General features: G+C 38.1%; 2 protein-coding genes across 2 annotated transcripts in view; one reads left to right on the top strand and one right to left on the bottom strand.

Moving 5' to 3' along the window:
* tecpr2 (tectonin beta-propeller repeat containing 2) overlaps positions 1-21,692 on the top strand; it is a 42,069-nt gene extending 20,377 nt beyond the window's left edge. Inside the window, exons 14-20 of the mRNA XM_022672602.2 lie at positions 29-269; positions 1,056-1,145; positions 1,679-1,912; positions 10,731-10,879; positions 12,029-12,170; positions 12,548-12,697; positions 14,439-21,692. Of these exons, the coding sequence (XP_022528323.2) occupies positions 29-269; positions 1,056-1,145; positions 1,679-1,912; positions 10,731-10,879; positions 12,029-12,170; positions 12,548-12,697; positions 14,439-14,590 (1,158 nt within the window). The 3' untranslated portion in view covers positions 14,591-21,692. The remainder of the gene's footprint in view (positions 1-28; positions 270-1,055; positions 1,146-1,678; positions 1,913-10,730; positions 10,880-12,028; positions 12,171-12,547; positions 12,698-14,438) is intronic.
* A 1,084-nt stretch (positions 21,693-22,776) lies between these two features.
* Positions 22,777-24,063, bottom strand: ankrd9 (ankyrin repeat domain 9). Its single transcript, XM_007257936.4, has one exon. The coding sequence runs from the start codon at positions 23,812-23,814 to the stop codon at positions 22,945-22,947; it is 870 nt and encodes a 289-aa protein (XP_007257998.3). The 5' UTR covers positions 23,815-24,063; the 3' UTR covers positions 22,777-22,944.
* Positions 24,064-27,006: the final 2,943 nt, after the last annotated feature.

Here is a 27,006-nt window from a genome sequence, read left to right as displayed (position 1 = left end):
TACATATCTGATGTTCTATCCGCTGTAGGTGAGTATCACAGACTACGTGGTGTTTGAGCAGAGCGGCCTCTTCCAGACGCTGATCCAGGCCACACAGAGCGTCGCAACAGCCACCAAGGCCCCCGTGGAGCGCGTAGCAGAGCGCCTACGCGTGGCCTTCCTCTCCCAGCAGTCCCAGTGCCAACCCAGCCTGGTCAGTGCCAACAACAGCGGGGTGTGGATCGCCTCGGGACGCAATGACTTCCATGTAGCTAAGGGCAGCCTTGTTGGTACGTCACTCTTCTTTCTATTGTGAAGTCCTGCACTGCTCTGTGCTGCATTTTTCCCAGCTAGATCAACATGTTCAGTTTACTAAAGCTGTACTGGTCATCCAGGCATGTGTGGCACATTGCTAAACATTTATGTGGCACATTATTGTATTTTTTGCACTATAAGGTGCACCAGATTATAAGGCACATTAAGCAACACTAGTAAGGAACAGGGGTGTTGCCATGTTTTCCTTCTAATTCAACTGGTCTCGCCGCTGGGTAAGAGTAAAGCACTTCCGTATTTACAGTAACCATAGATTTCCAGTTTTCCTCTAAGGCAGGGTGCAGCAGCATTAGCATTAGTGGCTAACCACTAGTAAATGCTGCTCAACAGCACTACATTGAGAAACCCTGAGTGTTCCGATAGGCCAGGGCAATGTTAGCGATATTAATTAGTGGTTCATTCCACATAGCTTGTTTTAACATGAAGGCTACAGTCTGATAAAAGTCACCTCTGAACGGTAAAAGAGCTAGCACTTAGCATGGTTAGCAACTAATGCTAGGTTAGCTGAGGCTAGCAGCAGGCTACAGGCCAATAATATTCACATATTAACTGCAAAAGAGCTAGCGATTAGCGCAGTTGGCAGCTACTGCTAATACTGCTCCAGCCTAGGGTCTGAAGAACTAAACTGAAACTCCTGTATACTCCTGTGTGATTTCACTGCTCCTTAATACCTGACTGGAAGAATTCATACATTAAGGCTTATTTATAGTGCTGTTTGTACTCAAAATTTTTGATTTCCTCAGGGACATTTTGGAGGACTATCGTTCCCAGAGGAACAGCATCTGCTACTAAATGGGCATTTGTGTTTTCATCAGCAGTTCCAGGCAAAGAAGGTATGTGGGTTGTTGTTTAACCTTGAAATATATAGTGAAAATGAATTAAACTAAAGAAATTATGATTCTTGCAGTGTATACCAACGTCAGTAATGGAGTCTGTATCATTGTTTATTGACTGAAGGGGAAAATTGTATAAAACTAGTTTATATACTGTTCAAGAGGTATTACAGTTTTGTTTACTTAGCATAGCTTCACTTAACTTAGTTACCCCCCACCACCCACTAAATGAAGTTTATATAAAGTAAGTTTAAAACATTTGTATTGATCCCTTAGCCTTAGTGCTGGAGAAACTTCACTGAACACTCTTATAACCCTTATAAAGCTGTACTTCAGCAGAGTGGCTTTACTGTTTCATAAAAACTGACTGGTTAAATTCATCCATAAGGCGCACTGTCGATTTTTAAGAAAATTAAAAGATTTTAATATTTTTCTTACAGTCCAAAAAATATGGTAATTAAAAAAATTGTTTGATTGAAACAGGGCTTTTTCTGATATTAAAGCTAAATCTACAGTATTGTGTTTCTCTACAGGCAGTTTTCTATGGCTCGGACAGAGCAGGAAAGACCTGTTCTGCATTTGGGACCAAGACCTCCAGATGCGCCCCCTCACAGTCCAGCTTCCCCCCGACCTGGAGATGGTTCAGCTCTCTGCGTGCCGGGACGCACTCTGGGGCCTGGACAACCACGGCCGCGTCCACATCCGCACCCTGTCTCCCAGCTGCCCCACTGGCATGCACTGGACGCCCCTGGACCTCAGCCAGCTTGGTATGTTGACACGTCCCAGTACAAAAGAGCTGCGTCAATGGATCATGTGTGCGCTGAATTTAGACTAGCAGCCCGCCAGACTGCAAGCTCTTTACAGGCCTAATCAGCTTGCTGGAATATTTTGTTTTGAGTCTGGTGTCCAGGTTGTTTGTAATAGTTGCTTAAGGTGTTGTTATGATGGAGATTTGCAGTTGCAGTGAAGAACATGAGGAATGTGTGGAAACAGGCAGGTTTAGAACACCACCAAAAGCTATTTTATTTAACGTGAGGAGACGAAACTCAGAGATGTCCGTCCGGACATGACTAAAATTATCGGAGGACCACTGAGTTCAGAGAAAAACAGTAGATAATTCAGCCCGTAAAAAAAGGACGTGAGAAAAACATGTACATGATTGTATCAGACGGGAATAAAATCACAGAGGACCCCCCCATAAAAGAGAAAATTACCCCCCCCCCCAGATAGGGCTTATTTTAACACTTTTATACTTTTTTTTTTACAACACAAAGTATTCAGTTTGCTAGAGATCTGTCTACACAGCCAGTGAGTTTGGGGTCGGGCAACCATGAAGCCTGAAGGTCAGAAGAAACAGGCTGTGGCTGGAAGGTTATCAGTTTGATTCCTGGCTGAAGTGATTTTGAGTAAGGCACCTGACCCACAACTGCTCCCCCAGCACTTCAGCCAGGGCTACCCACTACTCTGGGCGTGTGAGCTCACTACTGTGTGTGTGTGAGAGAGAGAGAAAGGTGGAGGTCAAATTCCTATGTGTGAGGCACAAATGTTGAATGAGTGTTCTGTTCATCCTGTTGTACAGTATGTACTAGGGATGTCCCAAACTCATTTTTATACCTCTGAGTCATTTGATTTTGGGTATCTGTGGAGTCAGTACTGAGCACAAAATCTTATCATAGTAATTATCATGACCATTCATCCACGCTGTTAATCTTCTAGGGATAAAACTAATAATAATAATAATAATAATACCTCTACCACTGTGTTACTTTTGGAGGTTTATCCTTTATTTTAGTTTTTAATTAATATATGAAACTCATATTTATTTTTACAAAATAAAACTTTATTATTTATTTTGTTGCAACTGTATATTTTTTAAAATAATTTAATATATTGCCAATAATTTCGTTATTGCAAAAATATCTTGTGATATTATTTTAGGACCATATTGTAAATATATTGCAGCTATTGATATATTGATATATTTAAAACTATTTTTATACAAGATATTTAAAAATATTCATATTGAAAAATTGCGTTTGTTTTTAGCTTACAAACTGTTCACTTTAGTTCTAAAAAATACTCTGTATGGAAAAATACTTTGGTTTCCAGAAGAATAATACTTGGTAGAGTATATATTTGTGCATATAATGTGAAAGAAACAAACATTGTAATTAACGGAGCAGCATGACCGCTTATATAGCTTATATATTGCTTAGACATACAGTCAGTTATTTACTTTATTTAATTATACAGGATTGCGTGGTAAAGCACAATTAAAATGCTTTAATAATACGTTTTAGGTTCTATATAACTAGATCTGATATGATTTCTAGAATATGATGTTGAAATACAAGTTATGAATTTTTTATTGTTCAAATATTTAGTCACGTGCCCATAATAAGAAAAAAGTATGAAAGATCTGCTTGCTTAATCTATATTAAAGTAAAATAAATGATACTGGACAGATATAATATGTCTTTAGATTTTAGATTGGATTTTGTTGTTTCTGCTAAATGTATGAAAATCTTATATTTATTTATATAAAGTAAAACTTAATTATTTATTTTGTTGCATTAGTATATTTTTTTATGTAAAAAAAGGTCAGTGCCGAAGTATTGCCGATAATATTGAAAATTCAAAAATATAATCGTAAATATAAAGAAACATTTTGATATATTTAAAACTATGTCTAAAGTATGATGTTAAAATACAAGTATTTTATTGCTATAATATATTTAGTCATAGTAAAAAAAAAAGTATGAATTAGCTGCGTACTGCTAACTATATATAATTAAAGCGTTTTAATTGCGCTTTAACACAACATCCTGTATATTTAACTAGTAAATACCTGACTATATATATATAAATTAAATTATGAATTTGGCATCAATATACAGAAATGGGTCTGGGCTCTTATAGGTTAAAAGCAAAGTCATGACAAGTGTTATCAATCATCACAGAACAGCATGTCCTCTGTGCAGCTGTCTTTAGACTGTCATAGTTATACCTAATCAAGACTGTGGGAATAAATAATGGTTAAATCTTCCATGTTTCTATTTTATAATACGTACATTTAAATATAAAGATGCTCACGACTTCACAGCTTAAAAACCTTGAAAGTTAGCTGCTAGTGGAGGTGTTTTGACTGAGTGTTTGAATGGGATAGTCAGATGTTAGGAGCCCCCAAGGCGAGTCCTGTGTGACGGAACATACCTTACTGCATGGACTCTCTCCAGTTTCAGCCCATCTAAGGTTGCCTGTTGACGGCAGTCGGTCCACTGCTCACCTACTTTACTTTACATGATCAACCCCTTCTCCTTACTTATTCTTTCTCGAATAATAGGTAGATATTTTAATAAAATGCAATAATATTAAGCTGATCTTCATCTCTGTTTATAAGTCATAGTGTTGGATGTGAGTATGAGTATGAGAGTGGGTGTGTTTTGCCTTGTGCAACGATGGGTAGAGTTACAGGTTGCATTACAAGTTCTCACAGTAGTGAAGGGGGGTCTCATGTATCAAAGTCGTCTATCATTGAGGGGCTTGTTTATATTTGCATTTGAGCAGCTGGGTCTTGCGTAACACCAATATGTCCTGCAGGAAAGGATCAGAGTTCAGGGAGGAACAAGAGCAAAGCAGTTGTAATGTTGCTGATCCCCTGAATATTGGATTGTCAGGATAATGATTGGACTGAAGGAAGGCACTAAATGGGCGCTTTATCAACAAGTTTGCTATCAGCAACACACACACTCAGCATGTTTCTTTCCTGGTACTTGTCTTAAAGTTTAAAAACTTTGTAGCCCTACAAAAGCTCTAAAAAATTAAGTTTAACCACTTAAAAATGGTGATTCTTTGATTTTACCAAATTAAAAACCTGTGGAATATAATCAAGAGGAAAATGGATGATCACAAACCATCAAACCAAAAGCAGCATAAAGTTATCCAAAAGCAGTGTGTAAGACTGGTGGAGGAGAACATGATGCCAAGATGCATGAAAACAGTAATTAAAAAACAGGGTTATTTCACCAAATATTGATTTCTGAACTCTTAAGGAGAGCTCTATGCTCCTCCTTAAAGCCTAGATTTAGAAATGTTTTATTTGTACCTGTTTAATAAATCAGATTTCTATTGTTATTTTATCACAATATGAGGTTTCACATTCAACACATCAAAAGAGATGTGATACCAGTGTGAAGAACTCAAATCGCATTATTAAATTATTAAAGTATTTAATTGCATGGTGGTACAGATGGCATAACAAAACTGGAGGCAGAGTGAGGCAGAGCTCCACAGTGAACAGTGAACCAAACTACTAATTAGCCTGGGGAAAGCCATACAGCTAAGCCAAGTGGCAGAAAAAACTCTAGAGCCTAAATTTAAGAGCTTAATTTAGGCTCTTAATTTATTGCGTTTTCATTATATCATGATATCAACACTGTTATTGCGTATCACATTTTGTGTCTATATCATGCACCCCTGGTAAACAATGGCTAAGCAAGTTGATTTCATGAAGTTAAATATGACTCTGTATATAAAATATTCTACGTTTTTCAGGATATCTGTTTTAGGTTTTAAAAATGAGGACCCCAGGCAAAAGTTTGGACACCCTACATGGTCAGTGCTTAGTCACTCACACATTTTGGCAAGTATTGCAGCTTGCAAAGGCTGTTTTTAGCCAGCTATTCAGTTCTTGTTTCGGGGGATTTCCACCCATTCTTCCTTGAAATAAGCTTCTAGTTCTGTGAGGTTCTTGGGCAGTCTAGTATGCACTGCTGTTTCTTGTGTGCACTTCATTTCAGTTTCTAAAATGACTATATTACTTATCTTAGAGACTAGAGCTGTGTTCAGAATGGTTCAATCATTAATTTCTTTTACTAGTCACTATATAGCATTAACTATATAGTGAGCTGACTATGGAATGAATTAACAATAAAGTAGCTTTAGTGGTGCTGCTCTGAGGACATCTGACAAAACACCACTGTGCTGCATTGTGGTTTACATAGGAAATTCTTATACATTCTTATGCATACATTGTCTTTACACTACATTTAGCATACAGAACACAGTGGATGTGCAATAGTGTATATTTGAAGTATATCTTAAGCAATACAATATTGATTGGTTCGACGGGCCTTACCCACATTCCCGCCATCGCAGTTTTAAACTGCAGAGTGCCGCAGAGCCGCTGATACACGCACTCAGAAGTATAAACGTGCTCCATTGCCTAGTGCACTTTCGCTGGATACACGTAGGCTACGGTGTAGATTCCACACAGAAGTATAAATTGGGCTTTATTCTTCGTTTGGAGTTTTAACAATCTACTGAATGGAAAACATGTTTAAATCGTGTTTGGGTTCATAATTACAGTTTATGGGGTCGACCGGGTCGGGCTCAGACAGATTGTGCACAGGCTTGGGTAGGGTCAGGCTGAATTTTTTGGACTGATCTAAGCTCTAGTAAGGTTCCGAGAATCACTCATGTAAGGCACTATATCTGTAAATTGCTCAAACCCACTTTTTAAATCAACATTAAACAGAAGAAAGAATAAAATAACTTTGCTGTTCCCTTAAATTCCCTTAAATGAGCTGCTGGTGTATCTTCACAGTGTGAACAAGCAGGTCAGTATCCTCTGCTGAGACGCATAAAAGCGCTGCACTGTTAAGATACGAACGTGCCAAAGTCAAAGCTCATCTGCCTCTTAAAGAGAATGAATGACAAGTGAAATGCGCCCTCACCATACCAAAGACACACCAACACGCCCTAAATCAAGCTGCACAATACGCAATTGACCGGTGCACTACAGATCGCTAAAATAGGTCCCTGAAACATTTCATTTAATTTTATATTACTCAAGCAAATATTGGCTCTAATCCTTCAAGCAAGCCAGCTCTCTCTGCAGATAAAGAGACCCTTATTTATCTTGAATTCCACCAGACCAGTTAAATATCTCTCTTTTTGTATAGAACATGTTGATGAATGTTTTACCGTTAACAGTAACCTGATGCCAGGTCTCGCACATGGATTTATTCAGAGGTGGAGTACTTAAATCATTCCTATTCCCTGCACGAATCAGTGGCTACATTTAAACTCCAGTTACCTCAGGGTAAGAACATCCTGTAGTCTGGTGTTTGTTTATGGAGTGTGTGGGTGTGGGGGGAGCTGTGAAAATGGTGGGGGGTATAGATACACAGTGTTATGTGTCATGTGATGGGGGCAGCTGTAGCCTTGCCTGTTTTAGACGGTGTGGACGTGTAGCTGAGTGAAAGACGAGCTCGGGACAGCTTGAGCTGCTTTTAGAATGGACAGAGAACATCAGAGTTCAATGATTTCTATACATCTAAAAGTGTGATCATAGGCTTTAGGTTTAGGTCTAGAGCAGAGATTCTCAACTGGTGGGTCGGGACCCAAAAGTGGGTCACGGACATGTTCTGGGCGGGTCTTGGACAGCTTTTAAAAAATAAATACAGTTGGTTAAATGGTTAAATAATTAATGCTCATCTGATTTTGTACTTGTCTTTTATGTTGGGGGGGGGAAAAAGAGACAGAGGGAGTTTCACACTAATGTACTCTAAATGTGGAGATATGCAGAGAAGTGAAATATCTAATGTTGTAGCCTTAATTTTTTTTTTGTGCAATTTTAATATTACATTTTTTAATTTGTAGTAACTTTAATACTTATAATTGACATGTTCCTCCTTAGCTTTTGAAAAAATGCTCAAAAATTTGGTGTGAAATTGACTTTTTCTGTAGTAAAACATGATAAAAAGTACTTACCTTTGATGAATAGCGCACCTCCATTCTCCCACAGCCTTCCAAGATCCAAAAATTGTAACAGTTTGTCCAAAAACCCCTCAGACTGTGTGACCCGAGGCATCATTTGACCCTATATATCATTTTTTCCACCATTATCCAGCTCAAAGTAGCTCCACAACTCCTTGCTAGAATCCGGAGAGCTCTGATATTTAAAACGAGTCATTAATAACCTAAAAAGTGCACAAAAAGCTTATTAAAAATTACTGTTTACATCCTATAACGCTAGCTTCAGCTCTGTGCGCCACCATCACTGTACTGATAATGACATTATCAGTCATTATCAGGTCAAAGATGGCGGCGCTCTGAGCTGAAGCTAGCATTAGAGCTCTAGAGGTTTAGAAAATATCACATGAGCTAGTATTATATACAGCAAGGAGCACTAAAGAATCATATATGCATTCAAATGGTACTGCAAGTGGTCATGGGTAGTAATGGGTAGTAATAAGTAGTAAAGTTTTCTGTGCTGGTGTAGAGTAGTGGTGAGTTGCTAACTGCTATTTGCCTGGACATCTAAGCTGCACTCAATACCTAGAAAGCTTTCAAAGGTCAAATGTCCAAGACCACTGCTAGTGTGATGTTGCTGGTTGGTCCTTTCTGCCTATCAAGTATCCATGCATCTAACACAAGTTACAGTGGTGCTCAAAAATATAATGAATCTGTTAGAGTTTTCTAGATTTCTGCATCAATTTGGCGTAAGAGACAAATCTAAAAAAAATTAGACACATTAATAGACTTGGCCATATAATTATTGAGATTGAATTTATCCAATATTACATGCCTGTGACTGTGCAAAATGCAAAAGTATATAAACCTTTGTTTTAAGTAACATTTCTGGTAACTGTCGTTTATATCGTTGATGTCCTTCCTTCCACAAAATTTCTATTGGATTAAGGATTTTTTATTTTTATTTTTTATATTTTTGGTAGAATGGCTTAAGGTTGTTGTCTTGTTGCATGACCCACATTATCTTGAGCTTCAAATCACAGAGATGTCCTGACAGCAAAGTTAATTGTTGTTTCAACTCAACAGGGCCCACATTGACACTACCTCCACCTTTAAATACTAATTTCAACTTCAAATTATCTGCTAATCCTAAAGCTTCACATATCTTTGCCCCTCACAGACATGTAATTAAAATAATTTTTTTCTTATTTAATAAATTACCAGGTAAAATATGCTTTTCTAAAATATTTGATTTGGTTCTCCTCATCAACTTTTAGGACTTGTTTGAAAATCTGTTGGCTCATAATTTGATTTGGGGCTCTCAAGAGGATATGAGAATGAGAGCATAGTAAGGTTGTTATGTTGAAAAAGTATATGAAGAATATTTATACTGAAGAAGTCTTGAATTAAAATAACAAAGACCCAGCTTTGGCTTTATTCCCTTAAATATCTGAATTTACCATTTTGTATTGCAATATCCTTTGAAGCGTTTATGTGCTGAACAGACAGATCCCTGATTATGAGTTATCTACTTTAAAGAAAGGACATGGTGTCATATATTCCAGTATGACGAGAGCCACTATCATTTTTTGATTAAGACTCACCAGAACATTGTCTTGTTCAGATTTAGTTTTAGCAGATAAATGAATGTTCAGGTCAAGGTTATCCAGGCGCATGAAACCAAATCAGCTTGTGTTTTTAATCTCAGACTGTAGAAATATGAGATCTGGAGTCTGGCCTTAATGAACAGCCATTTAACAAAATTATTTCATTTATGTTAAATCATATAGCAGTCTTTGTTTTGTGTTTTCTTTTTCTTAACAGTGTTTGCAGTCCCACACTCCACAAACCCTTTCACTGCATCTCTAAATTCATGATTATTGCACCGCTGATGTAAATGTACAATTAGAATAGCAGTGCTTGGCTACTTTTGTGGCAGATATCGCATTGCTGTGGTACATTTATGGTTTTTGACAAGAAGTGCACTGCTGAGGTAAATTCATGATCAGAATAGTACCGCTGTGGTACATTTATGACAGAAATGACACTGCTGAGGTAAACTTATTATAAGAATAGCACTGCTAAGGCACATTTATGACAAAAATTGCACTGAGGTGAATATGTGACTAGAGAGGCACAGCTAAAGTAAAGTCACAATTAGAAAAACACGGCTGAGGTAAATGTATTGTGCTTTGGTGGTACAGTATGTCTACTAATAAAATGTTTTTTTTTATTTGTAATAAAATGAATAGTTTTGTAATTCATTTTAAAAAGCTTATCAAAAATACATCCAAGCTATTTAATTTCATTAGTTAAAAACGTGCCAAAATGAATAAGAGCCTTTGAGAAAAAAAACGTTTTTGGTATTCTGCCTTTAGCCTTTAATATTTTCATTTTGGTGCATCTCCATTAGATATTTTTGCAGATTGTACATATTTAAAGCTGGTTAACACTGAATATTTAGCAATAAAAGTGTAGTAATACATTTTTTGTACTCAGGAACAAATGTACAAAATGTCCAAGCTTGAGTGCACGGCCCAAAATGACCCTGTGAGCCCAAAGGGTGCGACCTCAGTGACAGATGTACTGTGTTGATGCTTTAAGTCATGGCTCTTCACCAGGGTCAGCCATCATGTAGCCAATCAATCACTTCAGTTTAAAAATGCAGTGCTGTACATTTTTACCAGCTCTGTTTATAGAGTCCTTTCAGGGTCAAACAAATAGTGGGTTAAGATGCTGAACATACTGTATACATGCTGTGTACCTTATTCACTCTCTGTTCTTTTCTCTCTCTCTCTCTCTCTCTCTCTCTCGTACACATGCGCACAGGCCGTTTGAGGCTGATCAGCTTCTCATGCGGCAGTCAGAATGTGTGGGCGTGTGACACCAGTGGCATGGTGCATTTCCGAGTGGGAACACAACCTCTGAATCCCAGCATGATGCTCCCTGCCTGGATCTGCATTGAGCCGCCTGAGCAGGTATCCACTAATTCTCCTGGTCAGCAGTGTCTACAGTACATAAACACATTTACATTTACATGCAATATTCAAATGAGCCTCTGACCAATCACAGTTTTTATTTTTTTTTCATTGTGGCACAAATGTTTTTGGTTGTTTCATTTCTCATTATTCACTAGTGTGTTTTATAGGGAAGCACAATGATGTTGTAATCCTGATGCAATTGTAAGATATATGCTATCAAACATCAGCAATATTAGAATTTCTGAATGGTGCTGGATTTGCTGCACTTTTCGTTCATTTTATTGGATTTATTACCCTACAAAAACAGTAATAATTATATTTCAAATAAATGCTAATCCAGGTGGATTTGTTCTTGATTTTTACATTTTATAAATCGTATTGTCATATCGTATTGTACACAATAATATCGATAACATTTTTGAATATTGTAAACAATATTATATCCTGAAATATCGTTCCATATCACCCACCCCTAATTATCACATCAGGGTACTACTTTTTGCTGTTTTTAGCAAAAGAAAAAATCACACAGTTCTCATTTTCCATTATATATCTACTAGAGACAGATTATATCTGTCCAGTATCATTTATTTTACTTTAATCCTGGATATATGGAGTGCATTATTATTAGTATCATGACATTCTGGATTATTGACTTCTGTTACAAATCTGAAAAAAATCTTGTATTTTTAATATATTTTTATTATATTCAATGTTTTGTCATATCGCCAAGAGTATCGTTATCACAAAAATACCATGAAATATCGTAATATTATTTTAGGGCAATATCACCCACCCGTAATTTGCATACAATCAACAGATATAACCATGGTATTATTCTAATATATTGTAATTTGATTAGGACCACCTTGTTTCTACAATTTTTACAGTCCTTGTTCCCTTTTTTGGCTTCACTGTTCATATAGGACACTTAATAGTCCTGTAGTTGGAGACTGTAGTCCTGTATCTATTTCTCTGCATACTTTATTATTTATTTTACCCTGTTCTTTAGTAAGCCCAAATCATGAAGATTATCTTACTGTCCAAGTATTTTTTGGGCCTAACTGTAGTATTACACGGTCTAGAATTATACATTAGCACATGTTTAAATTACATTTCTGCATTGTTTTGTGTTCACTTGAGCAGCCTGTTGGTGTGCACTTGGTGAGAGTTCAGACGAGTCCTAACGACCGGATGCTGTGGGCTCTAGACAGCCGGGGGAACGTTCACGTGCGCACAGGAATCACAGAGGAGATGCCAGTAGGGACAGCCTGGGAGCACATACCTGGTACACCATGACTGAACACCATCTTATTATCTGTTTTTCTATTTTTCTAATGTTTTATTTAATTAATTTACTATATGTAATCCCTGTAATCCCTAATAATAACGATAATGAATTAATGAGGGCTTATCTTAGTTGTCTCAGCTGAGTTTTAAAGTTTTACAATTATTTTGATGAATTCTTTCAGAGCTGCCCTGGAATCTGATTTAACAATGTTATAGTTTTGAGTTTGAAAGAGAGCTAGTTAATGTAGATCAATATGATCAATCAATGCCAGTGTTTGCATGGTACAATTACAGTCACTGACTGACTAAAGTAGTCTTTTATTTTATGAAATACTATCGGAAAACTGTATGTAACACTGCCTTCATATACTGCAGGGCTCCAGGCCAGTCAGCTGGTGCTGAGCACAAGAACTGCCTGGGTACGCTGTCATAACGGTGAGGTAGCGCGACGGTACGGGATTTCTGAAAAGAACCCAGCTGGAGACTACTGGAAGAAGGTGCCAGGTCTGGTGAACTGGCTCGCAGGTGAGAGCTAGCAAATAGCAGTTAATTAAGGCTAATGAAAGGTGTGAATGTGTTTACATGCTTACTAGTGTTTTTAATAGTTTTTGGTTGTTAGATTGCTGCACTGCATATTTTGTTTTCCTAGTTCTCCTACACATGATCCATCTAGTAAATTAATTTGTTTTTTTTAAATGGAACTTCTATAGCAGGAGATCCCGAACCATAGTTCACACAATCAACCACAAAAGCAACCCACAAAGTAGATTACTGTGTATTTGATTGTATTTAAAATGATTAGTGCAAGCTATTAAGTTTAAGTATTATTTTTGCAGCGTAATCACATAACCTAATAAATACCATTTTTTATTTATATATATCATAATCCTTAAACATGTTAAAAGAAAATTGTAAAAAAAAAGAAATTAAGGAACCAATCAAACCAGTGAACAAGCAAGAGTGTGTTGCTTTGTTTGTAATAATATAATTTAAAAATATTCAGTATTAATATATTAATAGAATGATTAATAACAAATAAAAAACAATATTTTTTTTATTTAAAATGATGACTACTTTTTGAATGAATGTCATTTGTATAAGTAAATAAGCACTTACTCCCCAAAAAAGGAGCTTTTTAATTGTATGATTAATATTTTAATTAATATGAACATATAAATATAATATGAAGCAAAAATACAACATATACTGGCCCAGAGGCAAGCCAGTTCACTTGGGACTTCTAGGGGTTTCCAGGGATGCAAGACCGGACTCCTATCTGTTCCAAAACACTGGAAACCAAACATTGGTTTACCATTTTAAAAACATATTTAAATCACTGATAACATTTGATAAAAACCTTATAAACTAGGGGTGTGACGAGATCTCGTGGTACGAGATCTCGCGAGATTAAAACGTGACGATATTTCTCGTCAAGCTTTAACCTGTCTCGCGAGAAAAAAAATAGGTTAGTGTGGACTTTTTAAGCGGGATCTGACAACACAGCAGAAGTGCAACTGATACGTTCTGTCAGTACAAGCCCACCGCGCTCCGCAAAACCTGCAAGCTGATTGGCTGTTTCTCCTGAGAGAAAATTTATTTGGGGCTTTCATTTGGCACCCCCTTTAGTGCATCGCCCCTATGCGTTGCATAGGCTCCATACCCCCTTTTTAAGTTGTATGTTTGGCTGCATTTTGGCTTTCCAGTGGAAACAATAAACGGTATTTTAGGAGATTTAGGAGAAAAAAACACCATAATCTTAATATGACTGGTTGTGGTTTGCACTTATTGTTTGCACTATATAAGTCCTAGAAAAGTTTTATTTTTATTCTTATTCTTATTTCTATTTCTTATAGAATCAATGTGTGAGAGAAACCAATTTTTCATTTTTGAGGTTTTCTTTAAAATTTTATTTTTAAATCTCGTCTCGTCTCGTTCTCGTGAACCCAGTATCGTGTCTCGTCTCGTCTCGTGATATTAGTGTCTCATCACACCTCTATTATAAACAGTTCATTAACGCACAATAATCTGGCTTGTTATGGCTGCTGCGCCTGCGCACATCTCCATGAAGACCAGAATGAATAGTGTTACGAGAACTCACATTCATCCTGCAGTCTGTGGCCTTCTGTCAGCCCCCATGTCAACCCCATGGAGTGTTGGGAGCCATTACTTTAATTGAGCTATAATTGCTTGCTAACATTCTCTTTGTTCAATGCACTGAATTGTACTGTGTGCTTAAATGGATGGGCCTGATGTTTCTTTCCTGCAGTGACTCCTCTGGATGAGCTGTGGGCGGTAACTCCAGCCGGTGTTCTTACACAGCGGCTCACTAAAACCCTGCCTCACAACGCCGGCAAAAATCACGGCAACACCGGCTCTCTCAGCGGGGAGGAGCTTGAAGAGGAGTGGGAGGTGATTTAGGCCATCTATTGAAACGATTCATTCTTAGCTGTTCTTGTACAGACGGTTGTTTTATTCACTAGTGGGCACTTTACTTCTTTTGTTTTTAACCCGTGTACAGACGTGAAAAAGGGATCGGGTGCACAGAGTGTACAGATCTGTATTGGAACTGTGGAAAGTGGAATTTAGCAGGACAGGCTCAACAGGGTCGGTTGTTTTGCTTTTTCAATGCACCTTGTAACCAGAATCCACAATCTTTTTATGTTATTACATTTTATTAATCAACCCCCTATTTATTTTTTTAATGTAAGCTAACAGGATCAATTGTTTTATGAGTTTTAAAAAGCTGAAAAGATGTGGTCAGTACCCTGGTGCACTTAGTGAAACGTTTAATGTGAAAGGACCTCTTATAAATATTTGTTTAGAGAGAGTTTACATAATACCATAGATAATACAATACTACTACAACCTGGATCCATATGTACCAGGCCAACCAAGGCCAAACCTTATGACGATTAGTTATCATCATCTACCCCTATTTAATTGATTATATGGATAAGAATTGTTGTTGTTGCATTTTTCTGTTCCACCTTAAATCATGCAGCAGCCTCAGGTGAGAAAATGTAACTTCTGCACCATTTAAGGTGGAACAGGAAATGTAGGATTTTTGTTTCGGATTGTTATGAAGGAAAAGCTATAATTCATTGAAACTACATTAACCTAAGGTAATTCAATGTTATCAGAATTTTTAACAACGAATATACTACATCTGTGGGTTTTTGGGTGCTTGTGCAGCCCACCCTGCTGGTGATTTCTCATAACCTTTCATTTGCAGACCTGCCAACATGTACGCATTTCCACGTCCTTGTACGATTTCATGTTCTATGGTACGCATATCGTTTGATATCACATTTCTCCATGTCGTCGCAAGTTTGTTTGCTGTGCGGGCGGCCGCATCCGCTCGGCAAAGGTGCCAATCTTCCAAGCTACCTATCGCTACTTTCCTCCTCTTTATTCTCTTCCAAACAGTCGAAAACCATCACTGTGCTGAAGACTCTCAAGCACTATCAAAATCGCAAAATTATCTATGAACCTTCATATCCTTTGTATTAGGACAACCATAAAAAGCATATGGCGTAGAATAGGGGTGTAACGGTACGTGTATTCTTTATGAGCCGTCCCGGTATGGAGGTCACAGTTCGGTTCGCGCAAACGCAGAATACACGGTACGAGATTTGTGGAACCAATGAACATAATGCGGAACTAGAGTACAGAGAGCGTACGCAGAAACACATATTTTTATCACAAAAATGAATGTACCGTATTTTTCGGACTATAAGGCGCACCGTATTATAAGACGCACTATCAAAGAACGCCTATTTTCTGCTATTTTTCCATACATAGGGCGCATCGCATTATAAGGCGCGTTAAGTGACACTAGAAAGGGTGCCTATATCAAAGTGAACAGGGGTGGCGCCATGTTTCCCTTCCCCCACCGGGGGTGGTCGCTTGCCGGTGGAGCGTCTCAGTATATATAAATCTAGCTCTTTCAAAGTCAAACGAGTGCTGGATATTAATCTACACAGATTCCTCTCCTGAAAACTGTTTATTTGGGTGAGTAACGTGCTTCAGTTTATTTACAGTAAGCTTAGATTTCCAGATGTCCACTAAGGCTTGCTGCACCAGCGTTAGCATAGCTATCCGCTAGCACGCTAGCTAGTCACCTAAACTAGTAAAGTTAACCCAAACTTAAACGACAGTGTTACACTGAGTAATCCTGCGTGTTCTGGTAAGACAGTGAGATATTAGCTAGCGATTCGTCCCCCGTAGCTTGTTTTAACACTGTAAACAAGCAGATTACAGGCTGATAAAACTCACCTCTGAGAGAGTTAGCGCTTAGCATCTAGCTAATGCTAGCCAGGCAAAGCAGCACAGACTTACAGGCCGATAACTCACCTCTGAACGGTGAACGCTTAGCGATTAGCATCTAACTCTAATAATACTGCTCCAGCAGTATTAAAAGTGCTAAATTTAGAAAATACTGATCTCTGAACAGTGAAAAAGCTAGCTAGCTAAGCGGTTAGCATCTAGCTAATGCTATTGCTGCTCAGCCTCGGAGCTGCACGGCTCTGGACTCTGTATAGCACTGAAACTCTCTATAACGCTGCACGGAGTGTGTGTTTACTGCTCCTTACAACCTGACGAGTAAAATCCATACAAAAGGCGCACCGTATTATAAGACGCACTGTCAATTTTTGTGAAAATTAAAAGTTTTTAAGTGCGCCTTATAGTCCGAAAAATACGGTAATTAAATTTTGCCAATCTAATGCTGTTTTTTTTTTCATTTAAATACCCAGTATTACCCATTAATTAACTAAAAACTTGTGAAATCTGTTAAGTCTCATGGTTTACACATATGTGTAGTGTTTGATATTTTCAGTTTTAATTTTTTATTGTTGGTGATTTAATTTATTTATTTTTTTTAAGTTTTAAGTAAATAAAAAATGTCTTAAACATATAGTTTAAATTTATTGAGCAACAAATTATTATTCTTTTTAAAAAAGCGCACACTAGTACAATATAAGACTTTTACAAACACATTTTTGGGTAATACAAACTATTGTTTCAAACTGTTGGAGATCAATCGGGAGTTCTGGTTTGTACTCATAAAATTATTTCAAGTTTGGCAGGTCTGCATTTGGAGTGTATCTTTGAAAAATCTCTATCTCCATTCACCCTACCCCTCTATCTCACAACAAGAATCCAACAAGTACTAATATGGTTTTGGGCCTCTTTAGGCTACGTTCACATTACAAGCCATATTGCTCAAATGTGATTTTTTGTTTAGATCTTGACGGTTCACATTCACAAATATAAGTGATTTGTATCTGTGTGTAATGTGAACGAATCTGTCCCTGAAATGTCTCAAATGCTGTGTGTTGATACCTGTATAAACGTCTCTTCCTTCTTCACCAACAACAAAAAAAACTCATATTAGAAAGACGAGAGACTCGTATCTTTATAAAGGGAAATGGATGAGTTTGTTAGCAGCTCATATGTGGAGCATCTTTTGCTGGACTGGAGAAACAGTAAACAGCTGATCTAAAGTTCATGCTCAGGTAGAGGAGGAGAATAAAGGACAGGTGGTTTGCTTTTGCTGTTTTTTTGGGGGTTTTTTTGCAGCTATAGCTGCACAGCTGCACCAAAAGATGCAGTGTGGGTACGAGAGAGAAGCATGCAGCGCTAATGCTAATGCTAATACGTAAAAGCAAAAAGACACATGAATTCCAAATGATTTGACCGATCACATTCATGTTGGATGTCTATGGATTGCATATGTATCTGATTTAGGACCACATATGAAAGTGACTTGAATTTGATTTAAATAATTTGAATTTGGCACGTTCACACAGCCATGAAAAAATCTGATCTAAACCACATTCAGCAAAAAAATTAGTTTCGAGTCACTTCAGCCTGGTTATGTGAACGTAGTCTAAGTCTAAGTTGGGCCTCAAAGTAAAATGTTTTTATATGTATATATATATATATATATATATATATATACACACACACACACATATACATACACATATGATTGCTTTGCCAAGACTAATTGCATCATTACTCTGAGAAACCTGCAAAATATGGGTACTGGTTTATATTAGAGGGTATTTTCAGGGCTTTTATTAAAGGGATACAGACTGAAGTCTGACCTATAGGGAAAGTAAGGGAAGTCCCTAATAACACTAATACAAGTTAAATACTTGACGTGAGTGAAATCATGGTAGTCTTTGGCACATATCTGCACTTGTGTCAGATAGAGAGCATGGTCTCTTTTTTTTTTTTTTTTACCCCATGTTCACTAAGGTAGCGTTATGTACTGGAGTTTGTACGATAATAGAAAATTTAGATATTGAGAAATTCATGAGTAGGATCCAAGTCTTAACTTGTGATAATAGAGTCGATTTTATTATTAATCATTACAAAATCAGTAACAATATATCAGCAGCTATTAGAGAACATGCTTAGGAGAAACAGTTACAGCACATGAGGCCTTGTTCACGTCCTGGAAATCGGCATTCTGATTTCAGCGTATTGAAGATCTACAGCCTGCAGAGCAACCGGAGACGTTATCATGGTGCTCGATTAACCGCCTAGCTCGATAGGTTTACTACAAACTAAAACAGCATATAGGACAAACTATAACACCAATCAGCTAAATACAGCATTTCCTGTGATACAGAAGCAAAACGAGAAACAGCATCAACTTTGGAATAAGCTAAAATGAAAGCTCTATTAATACAGGAACAAATTGCTGGGGTGTCTGGTTATTTGTACCAACTTTGATTTGTCGGAATATATTTATATAGTATTAATACCTGTTGATCTTTTTCACAATTTATCACATTACAACCACAAATTTAAATGTATTTTATCAAGTGTTATTGTGAAGTAATAAGTGATGGACCAACACAAAGAAGCACCTTCTTCCACATTTGCTGTATTCTGTACAGTTTGCCTGTAGCATACTACAAACAGCACTTCTTGTGTCTTTCTTTCAACAATGGTTTTGTTCTTGCTACTTCCCACTTTTCCATAAAGTGTATGAATTATAGTTGCCCTGTGGACTGATTCTTCCACATGAGCTGTGAATTTCTGCAGCTCCTCCAGAGTGACCATGGGCCTCTTGGCTGCTTCTCTGACCAGTGCTCTCCTTGCTCGATCTGTCAGTTGGGTGAACCATGTCTTAGTAGGTTTGCAGGTATAGATTACTTTTTGCATCTTTGGATGATGGATTGAACAATGCTACTTGGGATGCTCAAAGCTTGGGATATGTTTTTCATAACCTAATGCTTTAAAATTCTTCTCCACAACTTTATCTCTGAACTGTCTGGTGAGTTCCTTGGTCTCTTCATGATGCTGTTTGTTCGCTAGTTCGCAAACACTAAAAATAAATTACACACAGCTGGATTCTATTAAAGAATTAATTGTTTTCTGAAGGGAAATTGATTGAACTGGATTTTATTTATGGGTTTCGGAATAAAGGGGTGCTGAATAAGTTGGCACATCACACTTTTCAGATTTTTATTTGATTAAATCACTTCTCACTGATGTGCTAATTTGTGTTGGTCTATTAGTTAAAATGAATACAAAAATATGTATTTAAGTTTGTGGTTGTAAGGTGACAAAATGTGAAAGTTTAATGGGCATGAATACTTTTGCAAGCCACTGTTTCCATAGCTTGATATATAGAACATGTACAGCTCTGGGGAAAAAATAAGAGACCACTTAACAATGAGAAGTTTCTTTGATTGAAAATCTTTTGAATATAATCAAGAGGAAGATGGATGATCACAAGCCATCAAACCAAACTGAACTGCTTGAATTTTTGCACCAGGAGTAAAGCAGCATAAAGTTATTCAAAAGCAGTGTGTAAGACTGGTGGAGGAGAACATGCCAAGACACATTAATTATTTAAGGTCTAAAAGCTCTGCATCTTTTTTGTTGTTTCAGCCATTTCTCATGTTCTGCAAATAAATGCTCTAAATAAATATATTTTTATTTGGAGTTTGGGAGAAATGTTGTCTGTAGTTTTTAGAATAAAACAACACTGTTCATTTTACTTAAACATAAACCTATAAATAGCAAAATCAGAGAAACTGATTCAGAAACTGAAGTGTTCTCTTAATTTTTTCCCAGAGCTGTATATTGAGCAGTAGATGCATATGCAAAACCTAAAAAACAAAATTGGACCCCTGTGACTACTTCTCTGTATCACCTAAGCTTTTATAGCTTACTTAAGCTTTTGTAGCTCCTCCCAAATTTGAGCGTAGGACATTCTGTCGTAGCTTTAGTGCACAGCCATACACAATTTAGCATTTTGATGTCTGCATATAAATAAATTTGTGTTTTTATTTTCCCATTAATACAAAAATATTAAAAACCGTTTCGAAGAGTTTTTAGAGCTTTCAGACGTTTCCACACTTGAAAGCATCTTCAAAAACTCTGTGATCATGTGAACGGAAGGCCGAAAAGAAGAGAAAACACAAAGTTCCTTAAAGTAGAGAGGCTTGTGCATTCTTAGCTCTTCTGTTCAGTACTAAACATTCCGTTTATTTCATTCTTCTTCTTTTTTTCAGTAGACTGTTGATTAGTGCTGTTTAAAGAGTTTTAAATACTCCGACACACATTAAAGCTGCTTTGTTGATAGAAGCTATCATCGTCCGTTATCAGTGAACTGTATTTTATTGCTGGATGCGCTGGATTTTCATGTAACTCGATATAGAGAATGCATCTTGCTAGTTATTTAATGACTAAGTGTATCATAGCTAATTTAATATAACGTCAGATTAAGGGTCCGACAACAGTTTCTTCCGAGCGTCTGACTTTGTGACTTTTGTGTCTGTGAATTTCCCCCTTTACGTTTCTTACGACGGACACCTCAGAAATGTCTTTATGCAATTAACCCACGGGAATTATCAGACCGATGTGTTGATAGTTTCTTTTATTTGCTGTTTTTTTTTTCCTTTTACATGTGAAACTTTGCCTTTAAGTCCGGGAGCTGCCCTGCTCCTCTTCTCCTCTGACCACAATACTGTTGTTGGTGAGAGTAAAACACAGTAAAACTCGCAGCAGAGCAGTGTGTGACCTGTGTGGTTTGAAGGAATGTTATTAACCATGCTTTAACCTCACTGTCTTCATGCATAATCTGTACAAACGTCCAACAATAAAAAGGTTTACAAAAAAAAAAAAGTGTTGTTTTTGGCTATGTGTAGAGCTAGAGGCTCCAACTTCCAGAAAAGTACATGGTTTTATTTGTTTGTTTTGTTTGCCTCTGTTTTTTGTTTCAGACAAGTGTTTTAGTTTGTTTTGTTATTTTGGTATTGTTTTGTTGTATTGTTTTGTTATTTTGGTATTGTTTTGTTGTTTTATTTAGTTGTTTTGGTTTTGTTGTTTTGGTATTGTTTTGTTGTTGTTGTGTTTTGCTTTTTGCTTCGTATGCTACAGTTTAGGGAATGTAAGTTGCATGCAGGTGTGTAGAAAAGTACAGAAACTTAAAAACGTATACCTGCTGAAGTAAATGGAAAATTAAAACAGCCAAAATAAAGTATTATCAATCATCTTTAGGAAAGTAATTGATTTACCAGAATTTAACAGAAAATGTCTTTGGTCTTTTGTTTAATAGTGGTGTTGTGAGCAGATTTACTTTTATTTTGATATAAATTTGGTTTCCTGTTTCAGTCCATTCACAGGGATTTAGATGTTTTTGTTTTTTGTTGTTTGGATTTAGGCAAAAAAATATATAGTGTATTTCTGTAATACTCAAAAAATTTGTACGATTATTGGCTGATTGCGAAGTAAAAAAAATCCAACAATTTTCCCCAGCGCAGGTAAACCCATAGTTTTGATAAACCAAATGCTTCTAAACTCATTGATCAGATTACTGACTACATCTGATTTGTTATATAATTATTAGTTGTAAATAAACACAGCCAATTAAAATATTTAAGTTTAAGGTAAATAGCCTATAAAAGCCCAGACCCATTTCTAATTATATCAATACCATATTCCAAATCGAATCAGAGAAATTCAGTATACTGCTCTTTCATGTTTTTACTATTGTGGTCACATGACAATTATTGAGAATTAATGACAATATTTTATTTTGAATTTGGGAGAAATGTTGTCTGTAGTTTATAGAATAAAACAACAATTGTTCATTTTACTCAAACATAAACCTATAAATAGTAAAATCAGAGAAACTGATTCAGAAATTGGTCTCTTAATTGTTTCCAAAGCTGTATAGATCATTTAGGAACTCAATGAGTTATAATGATGGACAAAGTTCTGTAAGGGACTTTGCACAGCTTTTGAAGGGTCTGTGAAACATACGTTACCATTGGTTCTTTAGAAGTATGTCTGAAAGGATTTATTGGGCTGACTGTGTTTGTATCAGATTTAATAAGACAAAACAGTTATATTCAGCAAAGTTGCTCTGGAGGCACTGATGAAATGTGTCCTCCACCTTTAACCCACCCATGCAGTGCACACACATGCCCAGAGCAGTGGGCAACCATCTCTATGGTGCCAGGGGGGTAGTTAGGGTTAAGGGACTTTCTCTAGGTCCCAACAGTAGCAGCTTACTGAACCTGGGATTGAACCCACACCGGAAATCTCATGAATTTCAAGAAGAAAAAGCATGTTAGTTTGATTTTTTGGAAAAATAAACATTTTAATATTTTCACAGTGACATTCACTCTTATCATTACATCAATGCAGTATTATATTACTATATATTTACACATCACTATACAAACATCACAGCTATTTACATATATACAGCCACCATAGTGTCCTCACTGACACCCTCACTCCTACAGTCTCAGCTGCGGGGGTCTGAGAAAGCGTGGCAGCGAGTCCAGCAGCTCGGCGCGCGTGGATAGCAGCGTGCGCGTGCACAGCACAAACAGCGAAAGTGGCGCGCGCCCGGCCAACCAGCGGTACGCGCGCTCACCGAGCAGGCGCGTCCACCGCGAGGCGTCCTCGCGCAGCTCTTGCGCCCTGCGGTAACGCAGCACAGGAGCAAACAGCAGAAAGTAGTCAAGGCACGCGCGGCGCGCGCGAGCGTCCCCGCCGCTGTCCGCGTCCCCGGCGCGCTCCATCTCTTCCAGCAGACGGTCCAGCGGCGTGTCCCCCGCGCTGTCCGTTACGTAGGGGCTCGCGCCGTTCGCCAGCAGCGCGAGCAGACAGTCCGCGCGCGCCAGCTCGCTCGCCACGTGCATGGCGCTCTTGCCGCCGGAGTGCGTGCACCCGCGTGCGTCCAGGAAGGCGCGCCGCTGTTGCTCGTTCTCCTCCGCCGCCGCCGCCTCCAGAATCATGCCGAGGATGGCACCGCGCTCGTGCCGCACGGCGAGCGCCAGGTGCGGCGCGGCGGCGTCCGTGCACGCGCAGCAGCGGAAACTCGGGCTCGGCGCATCGAGAGCGCGCGCCTGGTACCGGCGCAAGAGGTGGCGCGCGTACTCCTGGTGGTCGTGCACGAGCGCGTAGAGCAACGCCTCAGAGGGCGAGAAGGCGCGCGCCCGCCCGTCCTCCTCCCAGTGCAGCGCCTCGGTGGCGCGCATCTCCTCCAGCAGCCAGACGGGCAGCAGCTCGCGCACGGCGCGGTAGAAGGCGAAGGAGCTGCGCTGGCACTGAGACTCGGACTTGTAGTCGTCGCGCGCGCGCCACGCCACTTCCAGCGGCATTGTCACGGCGTCTAAACCCACAACACGGGGGGCTAGGCTCTCTTTGATGTGTCTTTGATGTCTGTTATTTTGGGAGGATTAAGTTTTCCCACACTCTAATAAGGACTTTGATGTGTTTGACTTTGATGTTGGATAATCAGCATCAGTTCTATCTGTCTGTCTTTCCCTTTATCTGTCTGTCCGATTTGGCTGGATTGGATTGGTCTCTCTCTTTCTTTCTGTCTCGCGATCACAGCTGCTCCACTTCTCCGCCAAACCCCCTCACAGCCATCGCTGCGCGCCTCTTATACCCCTCCGCCTCCAGCCGGCGGCGCGCGCAAGCCGCTCATTGGCCGCGGCGCTGTGACGTCCAGTCTGTCCCTCTTTAGCTGACGGCAGCAGCAGCGGAGCCGCATACAGCACATTCACCACATGCCTGCTTACCCAATACTGAACACTGAGAGCCGCGGGGCTCCTCAGCTTACTGCTGCTGCCTGTTACTCAATCATATACACACTCCACTGCAGTGCTCAGACTAAACATTATAAACACCCCAATATATCAATTTTCAGATTTACTCTGATTTGGCACATTGTTATAAATATACACACTGAAAAAATAAGAAAAATAAATAAAGATAAAAAAAAATTCTGTCTTTTAAATGAAAAACTTATAATTAAAATATATATTGTTTATGATACAGATTATACCAAATGTACCTTTTGACTGGTTAAATGGTACAAATCTGTACTTCCTGCTGTTAGGAAACACTTTGTACTTCAGAGGGAACACATCTGACCTTACAAAGACCATTATTATAGCATTAAGGGTACAATTATTAAAAGTTTGAGTACAAGAAAGTACTTATTGTACTCAACTCAAAAACTCAACTCAACACACACTCCTCTTTTTTTTTAGTGTGTGAAGAAATTTGTTAACCTTTCACTTTAAGGTACTTAAGGTTGTACATTTTATAGGGCACCCATACGTTACGTTCACGTTACAAGCCACATTGCTCAAATCTGCTCTTTTTGCTCAGAGAGACGAGAGAGTTTGTTAGCAGCTCATATGTGGAGCATCTTTTGCTGGAGTGGAGATTAAACAGCTGGTCTGAAGTTCATGCTCCGTTTGAGGAGGTGAAAAAAGGCCAGGCGGTTTGCTTTTGCTGTTTTTGCTGCACATTAGAAAGTGACTCATATTTGAAAAAATCAGATTTGGCATGTTCACACAGCCATGAATAATCAGATTTGAGTGACTTCAGCCTGGTAATGTGAATGTAGCCATAGATAGGCACTAATTAAGACATATTATCAGACTTCCTCTGCCTAGAAAGCACATTGTCATTTTTTAGTGCCCAAAAGGGCACCTTATCAGGCAACCTGTTACTCCCCCTCATCCACCCCCATCAAGGGCAGCCGATTTGGCACCTTTGGGTGTTTTAGCAACACTCTTTGAACCTTGGTGGCACAGGGGGGTGTGATTGCCCCTTCTGATCCTCTCCAAGTCTGCCAGTGGCAGCCCAGGCTCCAGCTGATGTTGGCAAGATGTTTTACTCTAAAGCGACACAAGCTTTGCCTAGTCCTAGTGCAGTTTTTACTAGTAGAAATTCTTATTTCAGATATCAGCTATGGAATGTACTGGTAATACTAGTACTATAATATGAGATCTACAGATCTACCAAGCCATTCTTTCAGTCATATTACCAGTACCACATATTCTCAATATATTCTTTTTTTTCATGTTTGTCACTCTTAAATGTCCCAATCCCAAAGCACTGGACCAGATCAGAGCATCCCTAATTGCCCAATAGATAAAAACACTGTTTATCTGTTTGTTTTGTGTAACAGAGTGGACATGCTATGATTGACAGATGCTTGAGAAAACTACTTCCCACTGCTGAACAAACAAGCTTAACTTATTATTATTAGCCTTTGAACACGACTTTGTCCAGAGCTTTTATTATGTAACTTTTTCTTAGTGTGAGGTCACATGAATTTTGATGGTGTAATGAATAGGAAAGAAAAAGATTTAAATATATTATTTTAAAAACATGTCTAGATAAACTTACAAATACAAATACAGTACCAGTCAAAAGTTTGGACACATCTTAAATGCTGTGTTTTTTTCCATTATGCTAAAGTCATCCAAACTTTGAACAAAAACTAATTTTTTAGGAATTATTTACTTAACAATAAAGTGTTAAATGAACCAGAATAGTTTTAGATTTTAGATTTTGCAAAGTAGCTCCTCTTGCTCAGATTAGACAGTTTTGCACATCTTGGTTGGATTTTTCAGTCAGTTTTATGAGGTACAGTCACCTGAAATGTTCAGCTTTCAGTTAACAGCTGTGCTGAACTCATCAAGAGTTAATTACTTGATTTTTTTGCCTTTTGTGTTTGAGAGCATCAGTTGTAAAGATGTGTAGAGGTAGAGTTGGTAACATTCAAAATTGAAGATCAAGTATCCTCAAGTGCGCTCACAAAGACCATCAAAAAAATTATGATGAAACTGGCACTCATCAGGACTGCTTCAGGAAAGGAAGACCTAGCGTTTCTGGTGTTGTACCGAATAAGTGCATCAGAGTTTTCAGCCTCAGAAACTGCAAGTTAGCAGCTCCCCAGATAAGATCACCTAAATGCTTCTTCAAACAGTATTTTGGTTTGTTTAAGGTTTTTAAGTTACTATGTGACTCCTTATGTGTTCCTTCGTAGTCTGGATCACTTCAGTATTCATTTACAATGTATAAAAAAGTATATATTTAAATAAATTGCAAAGATTATTTATTAATTAGTATTACAGGGAAAGTTACAAACAAAACAAAGAAATATAAATAAAAAACAATATAATACAGGGATTTTTTTGAGACCAAACATCCAACTGAACACAAGTAGTGTGTGTAAAACCTTAATATTAATAGAATATCAGAAGATCAGAAGCAAAACTGATCTTTATTAGAAGGTCTAATATCAAAAGAGATCAATTAGCAATATAATATTGACTGAGTATAATATATCTATATACAGAATTTCCTTTAGCACAGTTAGAGTCAATTTCATCTGCTTAAACTTTATGAACAGGAGTTTCAGCTCTGTTAGTGAACAGTGACGTCAGAGAGCACTCTACTCAGAAATCAAAAGTCTAACTGCGTCACCTAGTGGATGAACACAGAATTACTACTTTTTACACACTTTTGTATGGATTTCTCTCTTTGTC

This window comes from Astyanax mexicanus, chromosome 14 (assembly GCF_023375975.1).
Source record: "Astyanax mexicanus isolate ESR-SI-001 chromosome 14, AstMex3_surface, whole genome shotgun sequence".
Lineage (NCBI taxonomy): Eukaryota > Metazoa > Chordata > Actinopteri > Characiformes > Acestrorhamphidae > Astyanax > Astyanax mexicanus.
Note: the sequence above shows the minus strand (reverse complement) of the source record. Positions and strands in the feature narration are given on the sequence as shown.

What these genes read in the sequence shown, in the direction of transcription:
- ankrd9 (XM_007257936.4), bottom strand. Translation starts at nt 23,814, where the DNA reads ATGCCGCTGGAAGTGGCGTGGCGCGCGCGCGACGACTACAAGTCCGAG.